General features: G+C 39.7%; 1 protein-coding gene across 1 annotated transcript; it reads right to left on the reverse strand.

Annotated features, from left to right (window-relative positions):
* Positions 1–15,118: 15,118 nt before the first annotated feature.
* Positions 15,119–16,540, reverse strand: LOC138378925 (tripartite motif-containing protein 75-like). The gene has a single exon (XM_069464231.1). The coding sequence runs from the start codon at positions 16,538–16,540 to the stop codon at positions 15,119–15,121; it is 1,422 nt and encodes a 473-aa protein (XP_069320332.1).
* Between the last annotated feature and the right edge of the window lie 7,836 nt (positions 16,541–24,376).

The raw sequence follows: 24,376 nt of genomic DNA on the forward strand, positions 1-24,376 counted from the left end.
CATCGAGAAGTATGCTCAGCAAATTGATGAGGTGCACTGAAACCTGCCACACCTGCAGCTGGCATTGGTCAACAGAAAGGGCCCAATTCTTCTCCACCACAATGCCCAACCGCATGTCGCACAACCAACACTTCAAAAGTTGAACAAATTGGGCTATGAAGTTTTGCCTCATCCACCATATTCACGTGACCTCTCACCAACCAACTACCACTTCTTTAAGCATCTTGACAAATTTTTGCAGGGAAAACACTTCCACAACCGGCAGGATGCAGAAAATGCTTTCCAAGAGTTTGTCAAATCCTGAGGCACGAATTTTTATGCTACAGAAATAAACAAACTTATCTCTCATTGACAAAAATGTGTTGACTGTAATGGTACCTATTTTGATTAATAAAGATGTGTTTGAGCCTAGTTATAATGATTTAAAATTCATGGTCCAAAACCGCAATTACTTTTGCACCAACCTAATACAACCAGGCCAACTTTCAGCAACTACCACCCTGATCAGTCAGCAGCCATCAACAGAGGTAAGACCCTCCACAAGTGGAAAGGTTATGATTTGCTCAAGGCTCAGATGATTGTTAGCATTTTTAGCAATAAAGTATTTTTAATTAAAGTAAGTACATTGTATTTTTAAACATAATGCTATTGCACACTTAATAGACTACAGTATAGTGTAAACATAACTTTTATATGCACTAGAAAATAAAAAATTCTCATGACTTGCCTTATTGCAATATTTGCTTTATTGCAGTCATCTGGAATTGAACCTACAACATCTCCGAAATATCTACATATACATATATGTACATACATATGTATATAATCTCTTATTAGTTCTGTTTTGATGGAGAACTCTTACTAATAATGTAAAAGGTAAAAAAAATAGGATGGACATTAAAAGAGACTTAACATTTCAGAAAAATTACAATTAAAACCAGAAGAAGATACCAGTACATGCTCACCAGAACAACAAAAGTGAAAAAGATGTAAAATATCAAGTGTTGGTTAGGATATGAATCAAGTGGAACTCTCACACACTGCTGGTAGGAATATAAATTGAACAAACCATTTTGAAAAAATGCCTGGCAGTATCTATGGGACCACACAGAAACAAACATACCCTATGACTCAAAAATGCTATTCTTTAGAACATGCCCAAGAGACATGAATATAAATGTCCATCTAATAGACACAAACAAAAACGTTCATAACATCATTACTCATGATAAGTCAAAAACTGGGAAATACCCAAATCTCCATAACGTTTAATTATATTGTGAAATGTCCAAACAATATAATACTTTACAATGAGAATGAATAATCTATAACTACAAACAACAATAAACATTAATTTCACAAACATTATGTCCGTTGAAGGAAGCCAGACAGGAGAGATTACATGCTGTATGATTCCAGGAATTTTTCTTCTACCTTCCAATAGAGTTTCAGTAAAGAAAAGAATATCAACAATCCATTTCCTTTTCTTTAAGTTACTTAGTATCCTCTTATGTTATGTGTAACTTAACTTCAGAGAAACAAAGTAAGTTTCTTCTGAGCCCTTTAAAAGTGATGAGCTACACATAAGGTCAAAAGCTAGTACTGTATCTGATAGGCAACTGGGTATGAGTAATTCAGGTAAGAATCCTAAATGGAGGCTCAGTCTGCACCAAATCCGACAGCAGTCATTGAATCACCATGGTAACCATGCTGGCCAAAAGAAGGTGGAAAAAAACAAAGAAATATCACTCTGATTTGGTTTCTAAAATGTGCTAGGAACTGAAAGGGACTGACATAACCACATTAATAAACCTTAAGTATTGCACATAATACAGACTTCTCACAACTTCAGTGATATAAACATATATATGAGCATACACACACATCCACATATGCACATGTCCTCTTTTTTGCTCTCTCTTTCTCACCACCAAATAATCCAGGATTTATCAAGTAAGGAAGAAAAACGCCACAACTCAACTGAATCAAATCTAATAACAAATGTAAAGTTGGAAGTATCATAAATAATCTTTTAGAGACTGATTTTTCTGGAGAAGACCTATAGAATTGTCTCTAGGACATTTTCTCTTCTTAAGTTGGATGACTCAGTTTTGTTATGATGTCTTTTCTTCCCAAAATGATCTATGCTTTCAATGAAATACCAGTTAAAATCCTACCAGGATTTTTTTTTCTAGAAACTAACAAGCTGGCACTAAAATTCATGTGGAAATCCAAAAGACCTGCACTATGACAAACACCTTTCAAAAAGAAAAAGAAGACCAAAACTGGAGGACAAACATTACCTGTTTTCAAGACTCATTTTAAACCTATGATAATCAAGACAGTATGCAACTGGTGACAAAGTAGACATTAGATTAGTAGAACAGAATTAAAAATCCAGAAATAGACCCATATATGTAGACAACTGATTTCCCACAAAGTTGCAAAGGCAATTCGGTGGAGACAGGATAGTCTTTTCAACAAATTGTGCTCGGATAAATGGATATCCATAAGCACAAATATAAACTGTAATCCATACATTGCACCATATATAATAATTAACTCAAAATGGATCAAAGACCTAAATATAAGGCCTAAAACTATAAAACTTCCAGAAAAAAAAACATTAGGTAAATCCTTTTGACCTTGGATCAGGCAAAGATTTCTTAGATCAGATGTGAAAAACACAATCCATAGTAAACAAATCAATAAATTGGGCTTCCTGAAAGTTAATCACATTGTTTCCAAGTCACTGTTGAGGAAAAAATCAAGCCACTGACTGGAAGAAAGTAACTGCAAATAATATATCTAATAAAGTATTTGTATGCAAAATATAGACAATCTCTTGAAAGTCAATAAGAAAGACACCTCAAATAGATAAATTGACAAATAATTAAAGATATACTTCACCAAAGAAGACATAAAAATGGTAAATAAGCCTATTAATAAATGGTCATCCTTATCAGTCATTGCAGAAGTGCAAATTAAAATTACAACAAGATACCACTATACCCCTGTGAGAATGACTGAAGTTAAAAGGACTGATCATACCAAGTGTTGGCAATGTGGTGGAAAATGGAACTACCATGTACTGCTAGTGGGAATGAAAAATGTGACCACTTTGGAAAACAGTTTGTCAGTTTTTTATGATGTTAATCTTACATTTAGCATATGATCCAGTTGTACTCCTAAGTATTTATCCTAGAGGAAGAAAGCATATGTCCATGCAAAGACTTATACACCAATGTTCAATGCAGCTTTATTTATAAGAGACTCAAATTGGAAACAACCCAAATGTTCCTCGAGAGAGAAACTGATAAAAACATATTGTGCTATATCAGTATACTGGAATACTGCTCAGCAATAAAAAAGAAGAAACTATAGATACACACAACAAAATAGATAAATCATAAAATGCATAGGTGTCTGGTTTTAGTCCTGGCATGTAAGGACCTTGGAAGTCACCATTCCATCCTAACAAGTAAAATGCTAAAAAATAAATGGAAAAAAAGCAACTCTTCTTATATCCCTCAGAGAAGTGAGGTCAAAGGGGGAACATCAGCTCCCAAAATGGAGAGTCAGACAGATGAACATAGAGAATCACAGCTTACTGGAGCAGAAACCCAAGAGCAAAAATCTCTATCAAAACCAATAGCAAGATAGGAAACATAAGCTGTAAGTGATAAATTTCAGAGGCTGGGTGTAGAGAATTTGGAGAGCTAAAAACTCTAGGGGATTTAATGGTAAATCTACATTTAGTTATTTGGGAAATCTCCATACTGTTTTCCACAGAGGTTGTATAATACTAATTTGCAGTGCCACCAACAGTATATAAGCATTCCTTTCTCTCTGCATCCATGCCAGCATCTAGCAATCCCACTACTGGGTATGTACCCAAAGGAAAAAAAGTCACTTTATCAAAAAGACACTTGCACTCAAATGTTTATTGCAGCACAATTCACAATTGCCAAGATGTGGTATCAACCTAAGTGTCCATCAATTCAAGAGTGGATTAACAAAACGTGGTATGTATATACCATAGAGTACTACTCAGTCATAAAAAGGAATGAATTAATGCCATTTGCAACAATTTGGATGTAACTGGAGACCATTATCCTAAGTGAAGTTTCTCAGGAATGTAAAAACAACCACCACATATACTCTCTAATAACTTCGAACTAATTGATGGGCACACATGGGCACAGAGAGAAGTAAAAGCCATTGGAAATCAAGAAGGGGGGAGGAGGGAGAAGGGAAGGTACAATGAACACTATTCAGGTGATGGACACACTAATAGCCCTGACTTAAGCATTGTAAAAGCTATCCATATACCAGAAATCATTGTACTCCCTTAATATTTTGAAATTAAAAAGAAAAAAACCCTATGGGCAGGCCAGGCACAGTGGCTCACTTCTGCAATCCCAGAACTTTGGAAGGCCGAGGCAGGAGGATCGCATGAGGCCAGGAGTTTAAGAACAGCCTGGGCAACATAGCAAGACCCCATCTCTAAAAAAAAATTAAAAAATTGTAAAAACAAAAAAGGAGGAAGTGGTGATGGTAGCCAGGTACTGAGCAGAATTCCCCACATTGTGGTTCTTCTCTGAGAGCACAATAAATACCCAGTCACAGCAGACAAGATAAACCTTATACCACTGTGAAGGATTTAAGTTGGCAAGAATTAAACAGGATTAGGAAGTGATGTCCACAAGATCTAGAAGGGGTGGGTATTTATGATTATTAATAGAGGCAAACCTTCATTTGAATGGCTAGCAGTGACCATGAGGAGCAGCACTTATAACATCAGATCCCCGTGTATGTGGAGGAAGGCAGGGTCCTTCAACTAGCAATGGCTGAACTTGGACCCGTGTCTTGGAGATTAGTCTAAAATAGGGTTTTTACATAGCCAGCTGCAACCCATTTACTAGATAGTAAAATCAGTTTGGGAGGGCATTACCAGTATTTTTAAAAGGGAGCTAAACAAGGGATTGAAATTGAATGAAATAAAGTATGTACTGTGTTGCAGGTATAAGGTATTACTATTAAATAATTAGTTCCAGTTATAAACATATGTATGTATGTTTGTACTAAATCAAGATGTAAAATACATTTTTGTAAATTTTAGTCCAAAAAAATCTGAGAAACACTAGTTTACAATAGCTAGGGAATGCTTGTTGTAAACCATTAATTACATAGGTATAACACAAAATAAAAAAGTTTACATTTTTTTGAGTCCATGTATATATAAGAAATTATATCTAAAATATGTTACATGAAATTTACTATAAAATATTAATGAATTAAATACCTATAACATACATATTAATAAATTACTGAAATATTAAACATATTCCTGGGATTATTATTTTCCTGCTAACTTTCTTATTCTTAGAGTTAAATATGTAGGTACCAAACAAAACGTCTAGAAACTAACCCACTTCTATGCTCTGTTTTCTTTTTCTCATTATCAAAGTCCAAAAGTTAGCTTCACAACTGGAAAAAATGCTAATATATTTATTGTCCCTTGGCTTAGGCAGTTTAGACTACCATAACAGAATACCATAGACTGAGTGGTTTGAACAATAAATATTTATTTCTCACATTTCTGGAGGCCAGGAAGTCAAAGATCAAAGTGCTGGAAAATCTGGTGACTGGTGAGGGACCTCTTCCTGGTTTTCAGACAGCCCCTTTCTTGCTGTATCCTCACATGGGGAAGATAGAGCAAGAGAGATTTCTTTCTTCTGTCTATTTTTTTAAGGAAACTAATCCCATCATGGGGCTCTACCCTAATGACCTCAACTAAACGTAATTATTCCCAATGACCCCATTTCCAAATACCACCATATTGGAGATTAGGGCTTCAAAATATGAATTTGGCAGGGGGAAAAATATTTAGTCCATAGCATCCATTTTGGGGAGAGTTTTATCACTCCAACTTGTTATATTCATTGGTAAATACTTATTACAATCCTAATCTGAAGATATTTTGCAAGTATTTCTTAAGTGTATATGCAATGAAAATTTTGGTATTTCACAAAAGAATTAATAATCTCCATGTTTCCCAAAACAAGTTTTCTTCTATCTTAAAGTATATATTAAATATTTAAGAAAGTGTTTCCCAAATGTTTAGAAATAATGCTTCTGTTGCTTTATATATTGATGTCTAATAAAAGATAATTAAGAAAACTAAATATAAACAAATAAGCTGAATGAAGTAAGTCAGACCTTAAAGCTCCCCTCAATACAATCTATATGATTCTATTTACAGAAAATTATAGAAAATCAAAACTGATCTCTTGACAGAAGATCGTGGTTGCCTGGGGACAGGGCATGGTGATGGGAGGGTTGGGGAGGGAGGATAGAACTGAAAATGTGATGTCCTAGAAATATAATTATAATAATATTTAAGAGTATCTGGTTGATATAAAGCACTGCTGGATATCATTATAATATGGCAAACACATAAGTAATTATAATTTTTTAAAATTCTAAATTCTTATAACTAACATATTTTATTAACACTTGGAAAATTTCTGGCTTAAAACAAATTTTCATTATAGAATTGATAAAACTGTGGTTACCAGGGAAGAATCCATATTACAATCTCAAATTGCTAGGAAGACCTTCTAACCAACTGCATAGTTCAACACTCATCTGAGAGATACATGGGAACGACTTATACAGTCAGAAACATATATTTACTGCAAGTGCACATTAAAGTCAAGTTCACTCTTTAAGCTGGACAATTCATTGCTTTCAGACAAAGAGGATATCTCTTAGATGGGACTGAAGTGCTGCTTCAAAGCATATACCTGCTGATGGAAAGAAATTTCACCTGCTAAATCTCTTCTCTGATGATGAGATCAAAGTAGTTTCTCTACTTTTAAGTTGTTTTCTGAACCTCACAGGAGCAATTCCACAGCATGCTTTTGTTCAGATCTATGAATTCACTAGAACCAAGTGTCATATCTCACCAGGGATGGAAGTGTTGGGGGTCCCCTGAGGACTGCTGCTCTTCAAATCTGGAGTAGAAGCTTCAGCGGCCATCATGACCCAGATCCTCAGAAATACCTCCTTCACACAGCTGATATGAGCTCAGTCACCTGCATGAAAAGCTGCCAGGGAGAGAGATAACCCAGCAATAACCATGCTTTATTGGAGTGACTATGTGCCTTGCACCATGCTAGGCACTGGGTTAGTGACCAATGACACTGATACAACTGGGTAGTGATCATAACAACCAGAAGGTACAATGGGTTTCTTACCAGGGTGTTTTTCTTCTTTCCTCATCTATTGCCTAACAACAAATTTGAAAAGGAATAAGAAGTAACCTGAATTCATACGGGCATTCATGACCCCACAATAACCATAGGGCTATGTGCTTGCGCAGGTGTTGTCACTGAAGGTTCCAGCGATCCTGTGGGTGAGCATTCTTATCCCCACTTTACAGAGGGAGAAGCTAAGCTCCAAGAGAGTCATTTCCTGTCTCATCCTCCCACGTCTGGCCTTTTACAGGGAAATTATTAATAGCTCCAGGACACCTTGGAGCAGGACGCCACCCTCACTGCGGCCAGAACAGAGGGGCGCCGAGTCCCAAAGCGGGAAGGAGGAGACTTGGATCTGGGATCCTTTCATCTCCCCACACCCCAGGAAGATTCAGTCCTCGCCACAGGGCACCTGCACCCTCAGCTGAGTCCCCAACACCTGAAGGCAAGACCCTGCTATTTTAGCCATATTCTAGCTCTTCCGCTCTAAAAAGCTCCAGGGTCGCCATAACAACATCAGGTTTCTATGGCAACTGTGACGCACTGGCTTGTCCTCCACACCTCATATGGTTTTTCACAGTTCCTTTTCTTGTAGCTGAAAGCAAATTACCTTGACATTTCAGACCATCACTCTAGAAAAGTATACTAATTAGCGGATCTAGGGTGGGACCCATGCAATTGGGGTAACTCTGCCCAGTTTGGAGGAACAAAGCATATCCTTGTGGTCAGGATTTTTTTTTTTTTGCTTTAAAAGTGACAGTAGGGGAGTATCATCAGTACACAGAGATCCAGGGAAGCATCCCAGGACTCTTGGAGACAAGGTAGCCCTCTGAGGGGGAACATGTAAAACACACACCATGCTAATCAGTTAGCCATGTGTGGCAGAAAACTAAGAGATTGTCTATAATTCTGTGACTAAATGGTCTAGGAACACCAAAAAAAAAAAATGTCACTTAAGGAATCTCAGAGTTATTATATTTCAGGGACGTAGGCCTACAATAATATAATCACTTAGTAGGCAGACATCTAGTCAATTCAACCATATATTGGTTTACCCTGGGAAATTCTTTTGCTCTATTTCTGATATTTTCTTCCATGTGAGGAATATCCATGACCAAAACACATCTAGTCTTTCTGCACACTAACTCTTTCTTTATGGCAGGAATGACTTACCTGATTGGTGAGTTTGGAAGAAGCAAAAGGGGTTGCTCAGCCCAGGCTCTCTCCCTTCAAAACCCTTGGTAATAAGCTGCTCATGTTCTGCTCTGTCCTCAGAGGTGTGCCTTACAATAGGCCCTCAGCTCTTCTCCTCTTTCACTGGCTCTTCTTGCTGGCTCCCTCACTATTCCCATGGCCTTGCTCTAAAGTGGTTTGGTATTTAAGAGCGCTTCCCAAATACCCTCCTACTCCTAGTCTGAGCTCTAAACCAACCAAGAAATATGACAAAAAAGGTAATAAGAACAACACATTGACTTTATTCCTTATAAAGGTGATATTGGAGAATGTGACTTAGATTTGCTAGCACATGGGCTTTCTTTTAATCAAGCCCAGAACTATACAGACTTCTCCACCCAGCAATGCTGTATTGGATTGGTCACAAAGGCCAAGGACTGCAATACATATCTCTCTGCTGTCTGGTGAAGGAGCCCTGTCTATGCATTCCCAAAGAAAGTGATTTCCTTGCCAAGGGCTATCCAAGTAGCAGGAGAAAGTGTTTCTGGACACCATCTTTGAGAACACTTCTGTGTCCTGTGTCCTGTATCCTGTGTCCTGATTGCATCCTCATTAAGCAACCTGCTGAGGATACGGTTTTTCATAAAACTCAGGAAGATGTTTGTAGTAACAGCCCGTTAATTCCTTAAAACAAGTGATTGGAGTGGAGGCTTATCTTATGGAAGGGGATTGGAATTGGGTTCTAAATTCCAAGAGTTGAAATTCATATATCATGAAAATTTCCCTTAGAAATCTCTTCAAGAAGGAATTGAGGAAATATTCAGAAATCGATACGTACACATAAACTCATATGCAGACTATAGCCAAAATCATAACAGTCCTACTAAGGCTTCAAGGCTAAGAGAATCCCAATATATTCCAATATAACAGATTGCAGGAAATGAGGGAGAGTTCGCCAAATCCACATTTGGGTTTTTTGTTTTGTTTTGTTTTTACCCAGCCTTTTCCAACAAAACTTCTCTGACCAGAGTGGGAGGAAACTGGGTGGTTTTTACTGTTGCTTACTATTAAGGTGATAGAAGAGAATAAGTTATGGCTTTCCCAGAAAGAAGTGTCACCTTAGTACCAAGAATATATTGTTATGACAACACAATCTCTCCCTTTCAGCCTAGGTTTTGGGAGGAGAGCTGAAGCAGCGTGGCCCATGTATGCTAGTGGGACTGTGCTGCTGACTAGTGCCGGTCCCTCTAACATCCTTAAAACCTTTGGAAGTGCCAATTCAAGTGAGGCTAAAGCCCCCAGCTCCGGAGGAACATGATGCACGTGAGCTCAAGGAAGCTCAACTCTGGTAGTTATATATTGCTGAAGTGTCAGGAGATACCAGCTATGGATTTTGGTCTAATGAGAGTAATAACTCTCATGTGAACATTAGTTGTTATTCCATATCAGGCCCTGTTCTAAGTGCTGTATATTATCTTATTTGTTATAGTGACCCTGTGAGGAGGGAACTATTATTAGCCCCATTTTACATATGAGGGAATTGTAGTTCAGAGAGAGGAATCCATTTTGCCAGGTGCCTGTTCATGATTCCGCTTACACCACCCCCATCCCAGGAAAGTAGTCCATTTAACATGGTCCAGTTTTACTTGCAATGAAGCCTGTTCCCCCCTCCCCTTGATTCATTTGGGTTTCACTTTGCCATGTCATTGACATGATTTTCTACATATTTGCCTGTTTCTGCATCACACGTTATTAGCTGTGTCACCACATAGGCTGAGAGGAGCCAAGGGCTCTGCTACTTTTGTTCTTCATTCTAATTGCCTCATTTTTGATCAGCTGAATCAAACAAAAATGAAGTGATGAGACTAAGGAAATCATTTGCAGCTGTATCCAGTTAAGAATGAGGTTAGTGATTAAATGACCAGAAAGTCCAAGCTCAATTACATTTGGTCCTGATTTCCTTTATGTAGAGTAAAAATATTAGGGTATGTTCTAGACCCATTCAAAGCACTAAAATGTCCTTTAGTAAATGATCTCACAATAGCCTTCTGAGGGAAGTTTTATTATTCCCACCTCACAGTTCAGCAAGCCGAGGCACAAAGAAGCTGTGACAAATTGACGTTTTGGATATCCATTTCTGCTTAACAAAACACCCTACCACATAGCCATTTATTTTATCTTAGGATTCTGTGTGTTGAATGGGCTCAGCTTCATGATTTCTGCTCTATGCGGTGTCTGTCACCTGGATCTGCAGTAATATGAAGAAAGATGAATGCAGCCTGGAATTTCTAAGAGAGCTCACTCACGAGGATGATGACCAGTGCTGGCATGTGCTGGGAGCTCAGCTGGGGCTGTTTCGTGAAGCACCTTGGATCAACACAGAGTCCTCCATGGGTACAGTTCAGATAAAAGTACACCTAGCTGAATATGAATTTCATATGAACAATGAACAATTTTTGTAGTATATGATTTGTTAATTTTGTTTATCTGAAATTCAAATTCAACCAGGCATCCTATATATATATTTTTTTTTGCTAAGTCTGGTGACTCTAGGGGATGACCTTGTGAATCTGTACGTTTAATGATCATCTGAGATAATTCTTCCAGATGGGACAGGTCTGAGAAAAACAAACCGATCAGATTAGCAAAACAGACAAAAGCTGGTAACATCTGGTATTGTTGGAATAAAGGGGCAATGAACACTTGGATACACTGTTGGTGCCAAATGGCTGTATCTATTTTCTGAGGCACATATTATTACAGATTAATAACTTTGGTCTTTGATACAGAGGTCCTATTTCCACAAACAAAGGAGTTTCAGATAAGGGTTTAAAAAGTGATGTCAATGTGATTCTAATCTGCAATTTGGTTAAGTGAGCTTGGGTGAGGGGGCAGGTCAAGAGTCATCTGAGCTTTTTGCTCCAAAGAGGAAAGACAGCTAATATTTATCCAGCTGATTTTTAGCCAATCCCAGTGCTACATTTTTCACATTAGTAGCTGGAATTAACCTTCACGACAACCCTGCTAATGAGGTATTGCTGTCCTCTCTTTATGGACGTATATGACTACAAAGCATGTGCTCCTCAGAGAGGGATGATAAAGAGGTTGCTCACCAGGCCAGAGTCATGGATAGAACCTGACAGCCTGGGTACCTTGAGTGCTGGTGAAAGATCTTTAGCAAATATATCAGGACACATACTGTTCTTCCTCTGTGTATCCTCCCTGCATTTCTAGCAGGGGACCAGGCTTGGTGCTCCTAGCCTTGCATCAGTGGAGATTTATGGTAGGCTTGAAGCAAAAGCTGTTTGAAGCCAGTGTTTCTTCTGTATTTTGAAAAAACTTGGAATTATGGAAAGAATTGGTTATACCTGGTATAGAGGGAAGGGGCTCTGAGTACTCAGAGTCGGAGGAGGAAGGGAGATTTTTCCCAGGTAGGGATGAGGCACTTTCTGAAATTATCCTGTTAAGTTTCACACAGTTTTTCAAACAGGCCCAATTGCAGATAGTGGACTTCCACAAAGGATTTCCCTGGGGATGAAACACTTCATAGAGCATTTCCTGCCTGTTATATCTGGCTAGAATCTCAGATTATCTCCTCCTTCTACTCATCTCCTGGCTAATGCCTCTTTATCTCTCAGGTTTTCGCTTAAACATAATTTCCTGTGAGAAGTCTCCTCAGATATACTCTAATGGTTATTACCATTGGTCATCTAGTGACTCCACCAGCTTCACCATTTCCAAATATACTTTTTCACTTGAAGGAGGTCCAATGAGTGTGAGTCTATATTTTCTCATGGCTATGGCTTCACACAATAGACTGAAGACTCTGGAGCTTTCAAACATCTTATCTGAAGACTGGCCCCAGAATTCTTTTTTTTTTTTTTAACTTTTGAAGATTAGGTAATTTTTTCTTTAATTTTTTTTTTTATTTCGGCACATTATGGGAGAACAAATGTTTAGGTTACATATATTGCCTTTGCCCCGCCTGAGTCAGGGCTTCAAGAGTGTCCATCCCCAGACAGTGTGCACCACACCCATTACATGCATATATACCCATCGCCTCCTCCCCTCTCCTATCTGCCCAACACCCCATGAATGCTATCACTATATGTGCCCTTAAGTGTTGATCAGTTAATACCAATTTGATGGTGAGTACATGTGGTGCTCGTTTTTCCATTCTTGTGATACTTCACTTAGTAGAATGGGCTCCAGCTCTATCCAGGATAATACAAGAGGTGCTAGATCACCACTGTTTTTTGTCTGGCCCCAGAATTCAACTCTTTTATTTTCAGGACGATGCCTGGAACACAGGTCAGATCAGCAATGGAACCCCAGAGTTGAGAAGCTGTAGAAACTGAAACTGAAGAAGACTGGACTGGTGCTTCCTTCTCCAAAAGATCCAATGAGTGTAATTAAATGTGACTCTCTTCTCCTTAGCAGACATAGTTTGGCATGGCAAAATCTATATAAACCTTCTAGAGATAGAACTGTAGTACTGTTGTTTATAGAAAGCTATAAACAACTCATTTTATTGAATACTTTTTCAAATGTAATATTTCCAATATATTTAAATGAAATTGGAAAGGAAGAAAAATTAAAGAAGCAAGCAAAATCTTCTTTAACCTATACTTAAATATTATTTTTATATTCTCTTTAACTGTGAGCATAATAGGACACTGGCTTACCTTTGAAATTACATAATAATATCTAATCCTTTTGACATACCTGCAAGGTCAGCATGGTGTTTTTCTCATTACAGACAAGGAATTGAGTCTCACACCCCAAACATGACTGATGGCAAAGCACCTGTGTGACTTTAACTGTCATTTATATTTTATCACATCCCAATAAGGACCTATGAGGGAAGGAATCCCCACTCCTTAGATGGAGAGCTGAAGGTTTGGGAAGCTTAAGTATCTCACACTGCCACACATCATGCTCCAAGTCATTGGCAGAGCCCAGACAGGGGCCCACGTCTTTCTGACACCAAAGCCCTAGGGTTAGAATATTAGATTACTTTTCATTTTTCCAAGTCATATATCCCAATAAACAGCATAGTTCACATTTATGTCTCAGAATATATCTTGGGATAATTCTTGACTATGTAAATAAACCCTGATGACTGATTATGTGTGTTTATACTACATCCCATTTAAATGGAAAATGTGGGGGAAGAGAACTCCATATGCTGCCGGAGGAGAACAAATTGGTACTTTCTGTTTGTAGAGACATTTGGCAACATCTATGAGAAAAGAAAATGAAGCTCCCATCAGCTGCTACTCTCTTAATTATGGACTGCATAGAGAATTGGGCACATTGCCCCAGGAAAGGTGTGCAAGCATCATCACGGCTACATGTTAATCATATCAAAACAATGCCAAAGTCACCTTATTACAGAAATCTCAGAAACACTATTTTCAGAGAATGAAAAGTTGGAAAGTATCACTTCCTTAGCTAAAAGTGTGCAAACAATGATAAATTTGGCATTATTCTTTCACAACTCTTTGAAGAAGACATCATTATTCCCAATTTACAGATGATGAAATCAAGCTCCCAGTGTAAAATCAATTTTGCAGAGTCATCTAGTGATGATCAGGAATGAGATTCTAACTCTTACCCTCCCCACAGGACACCCAAGAATCTCCTTTATAGATGATGACCATCAGGACTTAAAAACTTGTAGTTTTACTCATTTGTAGTATTGCACCCTTGTGGGTTCAAAGACCCCTCTCTTTTTGGAGAAGCTGAAGGTGCAGATGCAATCCCAGTACGGGGTCCTGTAGGTGGTAGTGGGCCTGGTGTCAGAGTCAAAGACTGTGACTCCCGCCTCTCCTTCATCTGCTCTCTCTCTTCATTTGGGGCTCAATGGGAAATTGCTTCTCTGATATCAATCTAGAAGAGAAAATGAGCGGGCAGAAATTGATGGGGAATTAAAGGAAATTGTTTAATGATCTTTTTCCCTCTCCCCAAATCCTTCAGGAAAGTCCCTCTGTAACACAGAAATGAATCCAAAGATTCAATCATAATATAAATTTATGTGCTACTTCTTACTGCTACATTTCCAGGTGGTTTCTGTGGCAGTTTGCTATTTGGTTTAGGAAACGGTCATAATTTCTCAGGGTGGGGGTCGGGGGGGAGAAAGCCAGGACAGGATGACCATTTGTTGAAGTCCTACTAGGTGCTATCTACTCAGTATAGGATTTCTCATTTGCCCCACAGAACAGCTTTGTAAGGAAGGATCTCTAAGTCCCCTACTATAGGTGACCAACGTCAGGCTGACAGAGGCTAAGAAGAAGTTCCAGTGTCACACATCAAGTAAGGGGAAGGAACAGGGTTAGGGTTAGGGTTAGGATTTTGCCCTTATCACAATGTCCACACAGTCTCAACAGGGGAGGCATTTTCCCCAAGGGGATGAAAATTGGTTCTTCAGTGTATGAGGATGATAGACGCTACAAAAGACCGTAGCACATACACTGTTAACACACTGTACTATTAATATTTCATGTTCCAGACTGGAAGGGTTAATAGGAGAAAAATGGTGTCTAAAAAATCTTCACTGGGGCATGATAATAAAAGAAAGTTGAGAAATTTTTTTTTATTTTTTTTAGATTTACAGATTTATTAACACACTAGCCTAGGCACCTTCCATTAAAAACAACAACAACTAGTAAAATGGTTCAGCCTCAGGGGAGTTTCCATTCACAATCTGCTCCTGTACAAACCCTGAGAGGTTTTGAATCAGGTCCTACCTGGAAATAAGGCCGAAGAGGTCCACTGAAGGTGTCACTGAAAGTATAGGTGTGAGATTTCTCTGCCATGTCATAGAATGAGATCTCACCCAGCTCGTAGTACAGGAAAACGCCAATGACTCTGTCCTTCACATCCAGCAGTAGAGGGGCTGGAGCAGCTCCAGGGGCGGCATGGCCATTGTCCTGCAGCTGGACTGTCCAGCACCCCTGCCAGGGCGATGGCGGCCTCCTGGCCTTTGTGGGAAGAGAGTCCTTGCACACGCCAATGGCCCATTTGGACTTGTCTCCCACTTCCACTTCCCAGAAATGCCTGCCAGAGAGAAAATATGGAAAACCCAGGACAACTGGTCTGACTGTAAATCTTCTCGGCAGAGCATGAACCTTTTGTTTTCTCTTTGTAAATCTCACACATTTTTTATCCTCAGAGACCATCAGGTTAGGGTGTGCCGTTTCAGGGTCTAGCATCACATCTACTTTGAATCTCCTTATAATTCTCTGAAGGGCCGAATACTGGGGAGGAAAACTGCAGCCTTCTCTCCTTAAGTGAATTGAGAAGATCGATGGGCTAGCCTCATTTTCAGACCTGTAGAAAACTTTAATTTGTGATAGCATTTCCACTTCAGACAGCACACTGAGCTCTACGGCCTTACTTAGTTGACTTTTGAGTGTGGAAAGGTGGTTTGAAAATGCTCTTATGTTTGCACTGAGTTTCTGTTCAATGTCCTTCTCTTCTTCATCTAACCTGGAGAGCATTGCATATTCCTCACGGTCTAAAAACTGGTTCAGGTGCTCAAATTCAGAGGATAATTCTTGCCTCTGGTTTTCCACCTTCTCTCTCAGTTCTAAGGGTTTTTTGCTTTGAATGCTTATTAATTTTTGAAGGTCTACCAATTGCTTCTTCAGGGACTCCATGTAACCGCGGAGCCTTTTCCTGTGATGAGAGGCAGCCTCCTCTATGGGCCTCACGTGGTGGCTCCGGTACTCTGGGGCCTGAGTGCACAGGGGACACAACATCTCCAGGTCCTCCCCACAGAAAACACTCAGGACCTGGCTGTGCTTCTCGCAACGGGACGTCTCTTCCTGTCCCTTTTTATTGCTTCTGGGGCTGTGCAGCAGCCTGGCAATTTCAACCATCCTTCCCAGCTGAGTGTTGCTCCGGAAGTGCCCCTCTTCGCATCGGCAACGGCAGACGGGACAAGGGAAACTGTCCTGCAGATCTACCCAGGACTGCTGGACGCAGGAGTGGCAGAAGTTGTGCCCACACTCAATGGTGACCGGGTCCCTCAGGTAGTCCAGACAGATGGGGCACTTGGCTTCTGCTTGGAATCCTGCCACAGCTGCTGCCACTGCTGCCATCGGGCTGTGCGTGAAGGTCGGGGCTGCGGTGGGCTTTCCTCAGGCGCTGGCACTCTGGGTCCCCCCGTGAGAAGCAGAAACGCCTTCAGATCTCACCGTCCTTCCTGGAGACTGTGACGACGATGTCACTGTAGTCCCACCGGTTTCTCCCGGTGGTGGCAGCTCTTGAAGTCCTGAGTCCTCAGGCCCTTTAGTTCCAGCTGCTGCGGGGAGTCACACTCACGGCTGGGCCAGCCACGGCTCTGCGGGCACCTGCTCTGCCAGCCCTCGGCTGCTCGGGGAGAACAGCGCCGGGCTCAGTAGCTGCCTTAGTTGCTATGGGTGAGAAGATACTTCTTTCCTGGAGCAGGGGTTGTCTGCAGCCACCGCCCGTCGGTGCAGGCGGCCACGCGCTGGGCCCTGGATGTGGGGAAGGTGAGGCTGTGAGGACGCCAGCCAGCAAGGCGGCTCCACCTGGAAGTGGGAGGGTGGGGGAAGAGAGGATGGGGGAGGTCTTCTGTAAGTACGTAAGTGTCCTTGGCCTTCACGTAAGAACTTCGGATTTATTTATTTATTTTTTTGTAATAACGGAGTAGGGCAGGTTCTGTAGTTACTTGCATTTTTTAGATGAGCAAACTTTAAAATGCTGGTTCAAAACTTTTCTGCAGCCTGGCTTCTTGACCATCGTCGTCCATTGTCCGTTTGCAATGCAACCGTCTGCCTGAGGCCCCTGCTCGCAGGTCTGGAGGCATCTCCACACGCAGGGATCTTGGTTCCTCCTCAGCTCTCCGAGAAATATTTAGTATGCCCAATGACGTCTGCATATGGGCTACCAAAGATTAGGGACCAGTCATTTCACACTTCCCCACGGATGTTCACTCAACAACCCGTCTTGGTAATGATGAGGACGATAATGATGGTGGAAGCAAAATCCTCCTCCGCCTGGGGCCAAAAGACCTGCGTATGGGGACCATGTGAAATGATCATCATTTAAGGGGCCAGACAGGGGCACAGTCAGAACAATAGGTATTTCCTTTGGGAGAGTAGGATATGAGTGTTTTTAAAACTAATGTATCCAAATCATACTCTTCATTGCCTATCCTTTTAACTTTAACCTTTACTCAAGTAATCCATAGTTTAGATCAGGTTATAGGAGGTTAGGAGAGGGCGAGTAAATCAGGGAAACTCCATTGTTAATACCTGCTCACTAGTGGAACCTGGAATTTCACTAAAGCTTTCTGTCCTAAAGCTGTCAAGAATGTGAGCACTCTAATCTCCCTGGGCCCTCACATTCCAGGCTGCACCACAGAAATCAGGATGCTGGAGTGTCTGTTGGGATATATCCAGTCAAGAAAGTAACCAAACAAATAAAATAAGTGTACATGGGTCTATACTGATATAAATAAATGTTTGAATTAAGAAATTGATGAAAAGAGATAATTATCTTCATCAAATAATTTCAAGTATTATATGCAGCTACCCGTCCTCTGTAAGGTGAAGCTTAATTCTGTGCCCCAACCCTCTAAGGGCAAGGCTGCCTTAATGACTCACCTTTGAAGAACAGAGCAGGGAGTGGAAAATAGTTACCGCACACTGGAGAAACTTGGCAAACATCACATTAACCAAGTGATGAATGTTAACATCACCAGTGACATCATGTGGGTATCATATACTCTTGGCTATGATGTGATAAGAAGGCACTTCAACTCGGTGGTATTCTTTCTGAAAATCTTTAAATACAGTCTAATCACAAGAAAAACAACAGAGTAAGTCTGTATTTCTCAAGACTATCAGAGTCATAAAAATTGTCTGGCAATTCCTCAAATGGATAAACAGAGTTATCATACAACCCAGCAATTCCACTCCTAGGTACACAACCAAGATTAAAAATATGTGTACATAAAAACTTTTGCTCCTAATAGCCCAAAACTGAAACAACCCAAATGTCCACTAATTGATAAATGGATAAAAAATGTGATATGTTCTTTGCCAATATCCATACCTAAGTATGGATATGCTATAACATGAATGAACTTTGAAAACATTATTTGAAGTGAAAGAATACAGATACAAAAGAATAAATACTGTATGATTCCATTCATATGAACGGTGTGGAATAGGCAATCCTCAGACACACAAAGCATATCTGTGGTTTTGGGATGGGGGTAAGTGAAGGGATTAATGGCATTAAAGCACTATGGGACTTTTGGGGGTATGGATATGTCTAAAACTCGATTATGGTGATGGCTGCACAAGTCTATTCATTTACTAAAATAAATCAAATTGGCCCCTTTAAATGTATGCATTTTATTTTCTGTAAGTTTAATTTTAAGAAAGCTGTTAAAAATATGATATTTATCTGGCAGTCTATGGTACTACTGTAACAAGCAATTTTTTTTATACAAAGGCCTTGATGCACATGTTTTACATAAACATATGTCTATAAAACTGTGGCTGTATCCTAACCCTGCTAACTCTATCCTATGTTCCTCCAAGCAATGTCCATCTCCCTTCCCCTCATGCTACCTCAGGTTTTGTTTGTGTGCAAAATTTGATGCCTTCTGATCACCTCCACATCCTCTAATTATGGCAATAGCTTGAGAATTGGTCCATGACAGAGTCTAGGGCCTCCCCTCTGTGGCAGCATGTCAGCGTTATTACTTTCTTCACTCCTCTGCAGGCTGTCTCACATGCTTTTACTTGGGGAGTCTAAATGACACTACTTCTCTCAGTGTCAGTATGGCAATACTTATCAAAGGGCTACATAGGAGCACACCCTTTATACCAATAATGTCCCTTTTAGAAGTTTACCTTTAGAACACAATGAAGCATGTTGCTAAGAATCTGGTTATAAGGACTGACATCCTGATAGTTCCTTTCTTTCACTTTTGGACCTGAATTTAGGAAGGGAAACCACATAGGATGCAAGGCCATGAAGGGGCAGAAGCAAGAAGAGGGAAATGTAGTTGTCTGCACACACACATACAGACATACACTGACACACACACATACTCATATACCAGTCATGCTCTGTTATCACAATATTAGAATTCTCCCTAGGTAGTTTGCTGGGCTCAAAGAGGACACATTCCACTCACCAGTACAAATGGCCACACAAACTGTGCCTTGAACTGTGCCTTTTATTCTGTGCACAGACTCTAGAAAGATGCCATCCACAGAGTGTCAATAATAGGGAACATCAGAACTCTCTGAATGACATAGGGTTGTGAAATTGATCATGTTACATCCATAGGATGGAATTCCAGAATGTAACAAAAACAATTTTATAATGAAAACAATGATAAGAGATGATTTCTTGCCTACCAGATTAATGGGGCACATTATTTCTAATGTATGGAGAAACAAGTAATTTCATATTGTGATGTTAGGAATATAAATTTGTAATAGAATTCATTGCTAATATAAAATTTTATAGTACAAAGGGTTTTGAAATGACACTTTCAGAAACTTATTATAATTAAATGCTTACAAAGATATTTGCATATATATGAGCATGGTGTTAAGTATGCTATCGATTGTAATAGGAACACAAGGTAAGGGAACTAAATTTTCATCACCAGGATACTAATCAAATAAATTTGGGGGCATTCACACAATGAAATCCTAGGGCAACAAAAAGAAAACAATGGAAGTGAAATTTCATTGTAAAGTAATTTCAAATGTTATCATAGAAATGTATTTCCATTGAAAGATGATCATCATAAGAGTAAAGGTGGGTTACAAATATCATAAATGGTCTGATGTCATTTTTGCCTATATAAGTCTCTAGCTATTTAACCAGAGGTCTCAAAGCATAGAAATTAAAATGATCTTTTAGTTTCTCTCACATACAGCTTTCACTTTCACATAGTAGGGTACACTTCCTTTAGAGGCTCTCAGTATCTCTTCTGCCTGTCTATGCCACTTTTTACATTCAGACTTCCAGAAAGTTCTATTTGGTGAATTTGTGTCACAGCCCCTCCCTCCACCTTCCTGCTCAGCCATGTTCAAGCTGCAGTTCAGGCTTCAGTTCCAAGGGGGCACCAACGTACCTCCATCATCAAACTTCTTTACAAAGAAGTGTACGCAACGAATAAAAAAATACAATACCCTCCCTAAAAAGCTAGCTTATGAACCTATATAGAATCATTAGAATGATTCAAATCTGTCAGAAAAAATTTATATGTGCAAAATAAGACTGTAAAAAATATACTCTGGGGTATCCATATGATGATAAAACACCAGGTGCTCCTTGACAGTCACTGGCTGAAGGGCATAGGGCAGTGCAGGGCAGGTGGGAGGTGATTGAGGGAGGATGGGGCTGCCGGAGCAGTGTCTGTGCAGCTGTGTACAGTGTCCTGCAGAGGGGATGACTGAGAGGGGGTGGGAGAAGGTCTGGGAAGTCTATACAGGGGTGGGTAAGGGAGGGTGAACACCCTGTTCCCCGGGGAGGGAGCCCTCTATAGTGTGGAGGCGTCAGCCTACACTGATGAGGGAAGAGATAGATCAGTGAATGTGATGTAGATTTGGGGTCAACAGCAAAGGGAACTGTGGTAATATACATGTGAATACTCCAAACAGAGGGAATACAATTCAATCCACTACAGTGAAGTTATCAAGTTACACGACTAAATGTTATATGTAAATATATAAATATATGCATATATACTTAAACACATAAATAGCTGCTTAAGAATTTTCTGGAAGAATATAATGCAGATGAAAACATTAGAAGGGCTTATTGTTGTGTGGTAGGCTTTGGGTTATTATTATTCCATTTCATTTTTACGTTATCTATTTTTACCTATAATAAACATGTATTGCTCTTGAAAATACTCCCAATTTTAAAATGTCTGGGAAACATCAGCATTCTCTGTACCAACTACAGGAGAGCCATTCACTGTAGAACCGGAACATCCCTGAGGCATAGAAAGGGAGACAAGATGTTGCAGGTGCACTTTCACAGTATTACTGGACACATTTCCCCAATGTGTCCCCAAAACCACGCAGATTAATATCACTATTTTAAAATTCTGCCTAGTTAACTGAGAAAATCTATAGAACCTTAATTTTTTAAATTTTACTATGCCCTGAATAATAGTAAAGCTGTAGGTCTTATGATATGAGCAGGAGTAGCACATTCTGGTTAGACATATTTACTTTGGAGCCACAGTCACCACTTGTTAGTCCTTCCCTCATTGTGCCTCAGTTCCCTTATGTTTAAAGCTGGACAACAGTAGCTCCTTCTACGTGTGGGGATGATTAAATAAGTAAGTACAGTTGGCCTTCTGTATGTGTGTATTCTGCATCCATGAATTTAAACAACCATAGATTGAAAATATTTGAAAAAATTTAAAAATAACAGTATAATAAAAATAATAATAAAAACCCCAATTCAATAGAACAAGTATTTACATAACATTTACTTTGTTTTAGGTATTATAAGTAATCTAGAGATGATTTAAAGTACACAGGAGGATGTATATAGGTTATATGCAAATGCTATGCCATTTTGTATCAGGGACATGAGCATCCATGAATTTTGGTATCCATGGAGAGTCCTGGAACCAATTCTCCATGGATACTGATACCAAGGGATGACTGTATAGGCTTAGCACTTAAAACAGTGTCAGGAACTGAGAAAATCAGCAATAAATATTAATTTATTTTATTATCACACCTAAATTGACCATTAGTGTTTCTGCTACCAGTTTTATTATGTGGATTCATATTGATTGGCATGGTCTAACTTTCATATTATGATGTGTGTCAAACAAAAATAATTTGCAAAGCTAAAAGTAGGACATAATCTCATCACTATTCTTAAATATACATGGCTATATTTACATAGTAGAATTTCTAAAAACAATATATAAACATATATTCAGTGGTTAACAGTGCTTATGTGAGTAGTACACTTTTAATGGTTTCTAATGATTTTTTTTTTTTTTTTGCTTTCTTGCTTTTTCCATTTTTATCTACAGTGAAGGTGTCAGATTTGGAAGTGAAAAAAAATGATATGAATAAAGAAATATCTCTAGCCCTACCCATAGGAAAATGGTCAGTGTCAGAATAGCTAACATACCTAAGCCAAGGGAATTTAATACTAGGGTGGTCCCAGAACTAATGTATGAATCTATGTACATGGCAGTCCCAACTGGGCAGCTTCAGGAAATTACAGATGCCCAGGGGAAGGACAAATGTGTCTCTCAAATGAAACTTACATTCAACAATCAGACAATGTCTCCATTTTCCAGGATTTTAGTGAAGGTCATAAAAGGAAAGTAGTTTCAAGGCATGCTTCTCTCTGCACTGTCCCAAATGAAGCCCCTTGAATTGACATCAGGCTCCTCTTAGCCAAGCAGTAACTGCCACAGAGGAGGGAAAGAGGGAGGAGCTTCATGAAATCGATTGCCCAGGACTCAGCACCACAGCTGCCTGAGGGGGTATAATCCTGACACAGCAGAGTGCAGAGGAAAAGTTGAAAGACCATCCCACTCAGTTCAGGGATCCAGGAGCAATCTACAGATGTGAATTATAACACCTGTGAAATGCCTTCCTTGTGCAATTAAAAATAATGAAAGGAAAAAATACATACACATACCTGTAAGGCTGGTGGCAGGCACCCCTCCCTTCCCTAATGAAAAAAGAAGTCCCTCCTATTCCTCAATACCCGCCCCAAAACTGCAACAAAGAAATTCCTTACTCCTCGCGCCGACATCTCCTGACCGAAGAAGCTCCCATCCTCCAGCCCTAAAAACATATATAAAACCACTCAAACTTCTGTGCCATGCGACTTCTCTGGTCCCACTCTGTGAGTCCCTCTCTTGGGACTCGTTACCCACACCTGGGAGCGCTCCAATAAAGCCTCTTTACTTATGCCTTTCAACTCTGCTCGTCTTTCTTTCTCTGGCACCGGCCACTCCAAAAAACCTTACAATCCCCAGCACTTTTAACACAAAATTAGATCAAGTGCTAAATGTGATGTATTCCTAAACCAGCCAAGGTACTAGTCTGGACACATGGAAATTGAAAGAACGAAACTGGGGCTGGGTGCAGTGGCTCATGCCTGTAATACTAGCACTCTGGGAGGCTGAGGTGGGAGGATGGTTTTAGGTCAGGAGTTTGAGACCAGCCTGAGCAAGAGCAAGACCCCCATCTCTACTAAAAATAGAAAGAAATTAGCTGGATAACTAAAAATATATAGAAAAAAATAGCCGGGCGTGGTGGCGCATGCCTGTAGTCCCAGCTACTCGGAAGGCTGAGGCAGAAGGATTGCTTGAGCCCAGGAGTTTGAGGTTGCTGTGAGCTAGGCTGATGCCACAGCACTCTAGCCCAGGCAACAGAGTGAGACTCTGTCTCAAAAAAAAAAAAAAAATAATAATGAACCTGGATCCTTAAATTATACTATATAATAAAAGCAACTCAAAATGAACTAAAGAAGTAAGTATAAGATCTGAAACTGTACAATTTCTAGAAAGACAAGCTCCTTGACATTGGCTTTGACAATGATATTTTTGTTTGTTTGTTTTGGAAATGACTTGTCAATGGAAAAGAAGCCAAACTCTGTAAAATAATTATAAAGAGGTTTATTTTGAGCCAAATTTCAGGACCATGACTTAGAGGCATGCCCAAGAAGCCTTGAGCAAGTGGACTTGCTGTGGTTGGGTTACAGTTTGGTTTTATACATTTCAGGGAGACAGGGATTACAGATAAAGTCATAAATCAGTACATGGAAGGTACGCATTGGTTTGGCCCAAAAAGGTGGGCCATTTCGAAGCAGGGGAAGGCGGGGTGGGGGCTTACAGGTTATAGGTGGGTTTAAAGATTCTTTGACTTGTCATTGGTTAAAGACAT

Source organism: Eulemur rufifrons, chromosome 30, assembly GCF_041146395.1.
Source record: "Eulemur rufifrons isolate Redbay chromosome 30, OSU_ERuf_1, whole genome shotgun sequence".
Taxonomy (NCBI): Eukaryota; Metazoa; Chordata; class Mammalia; order Primates; family Lemuridae; genus Eulemur; species Eulemur rufifrons.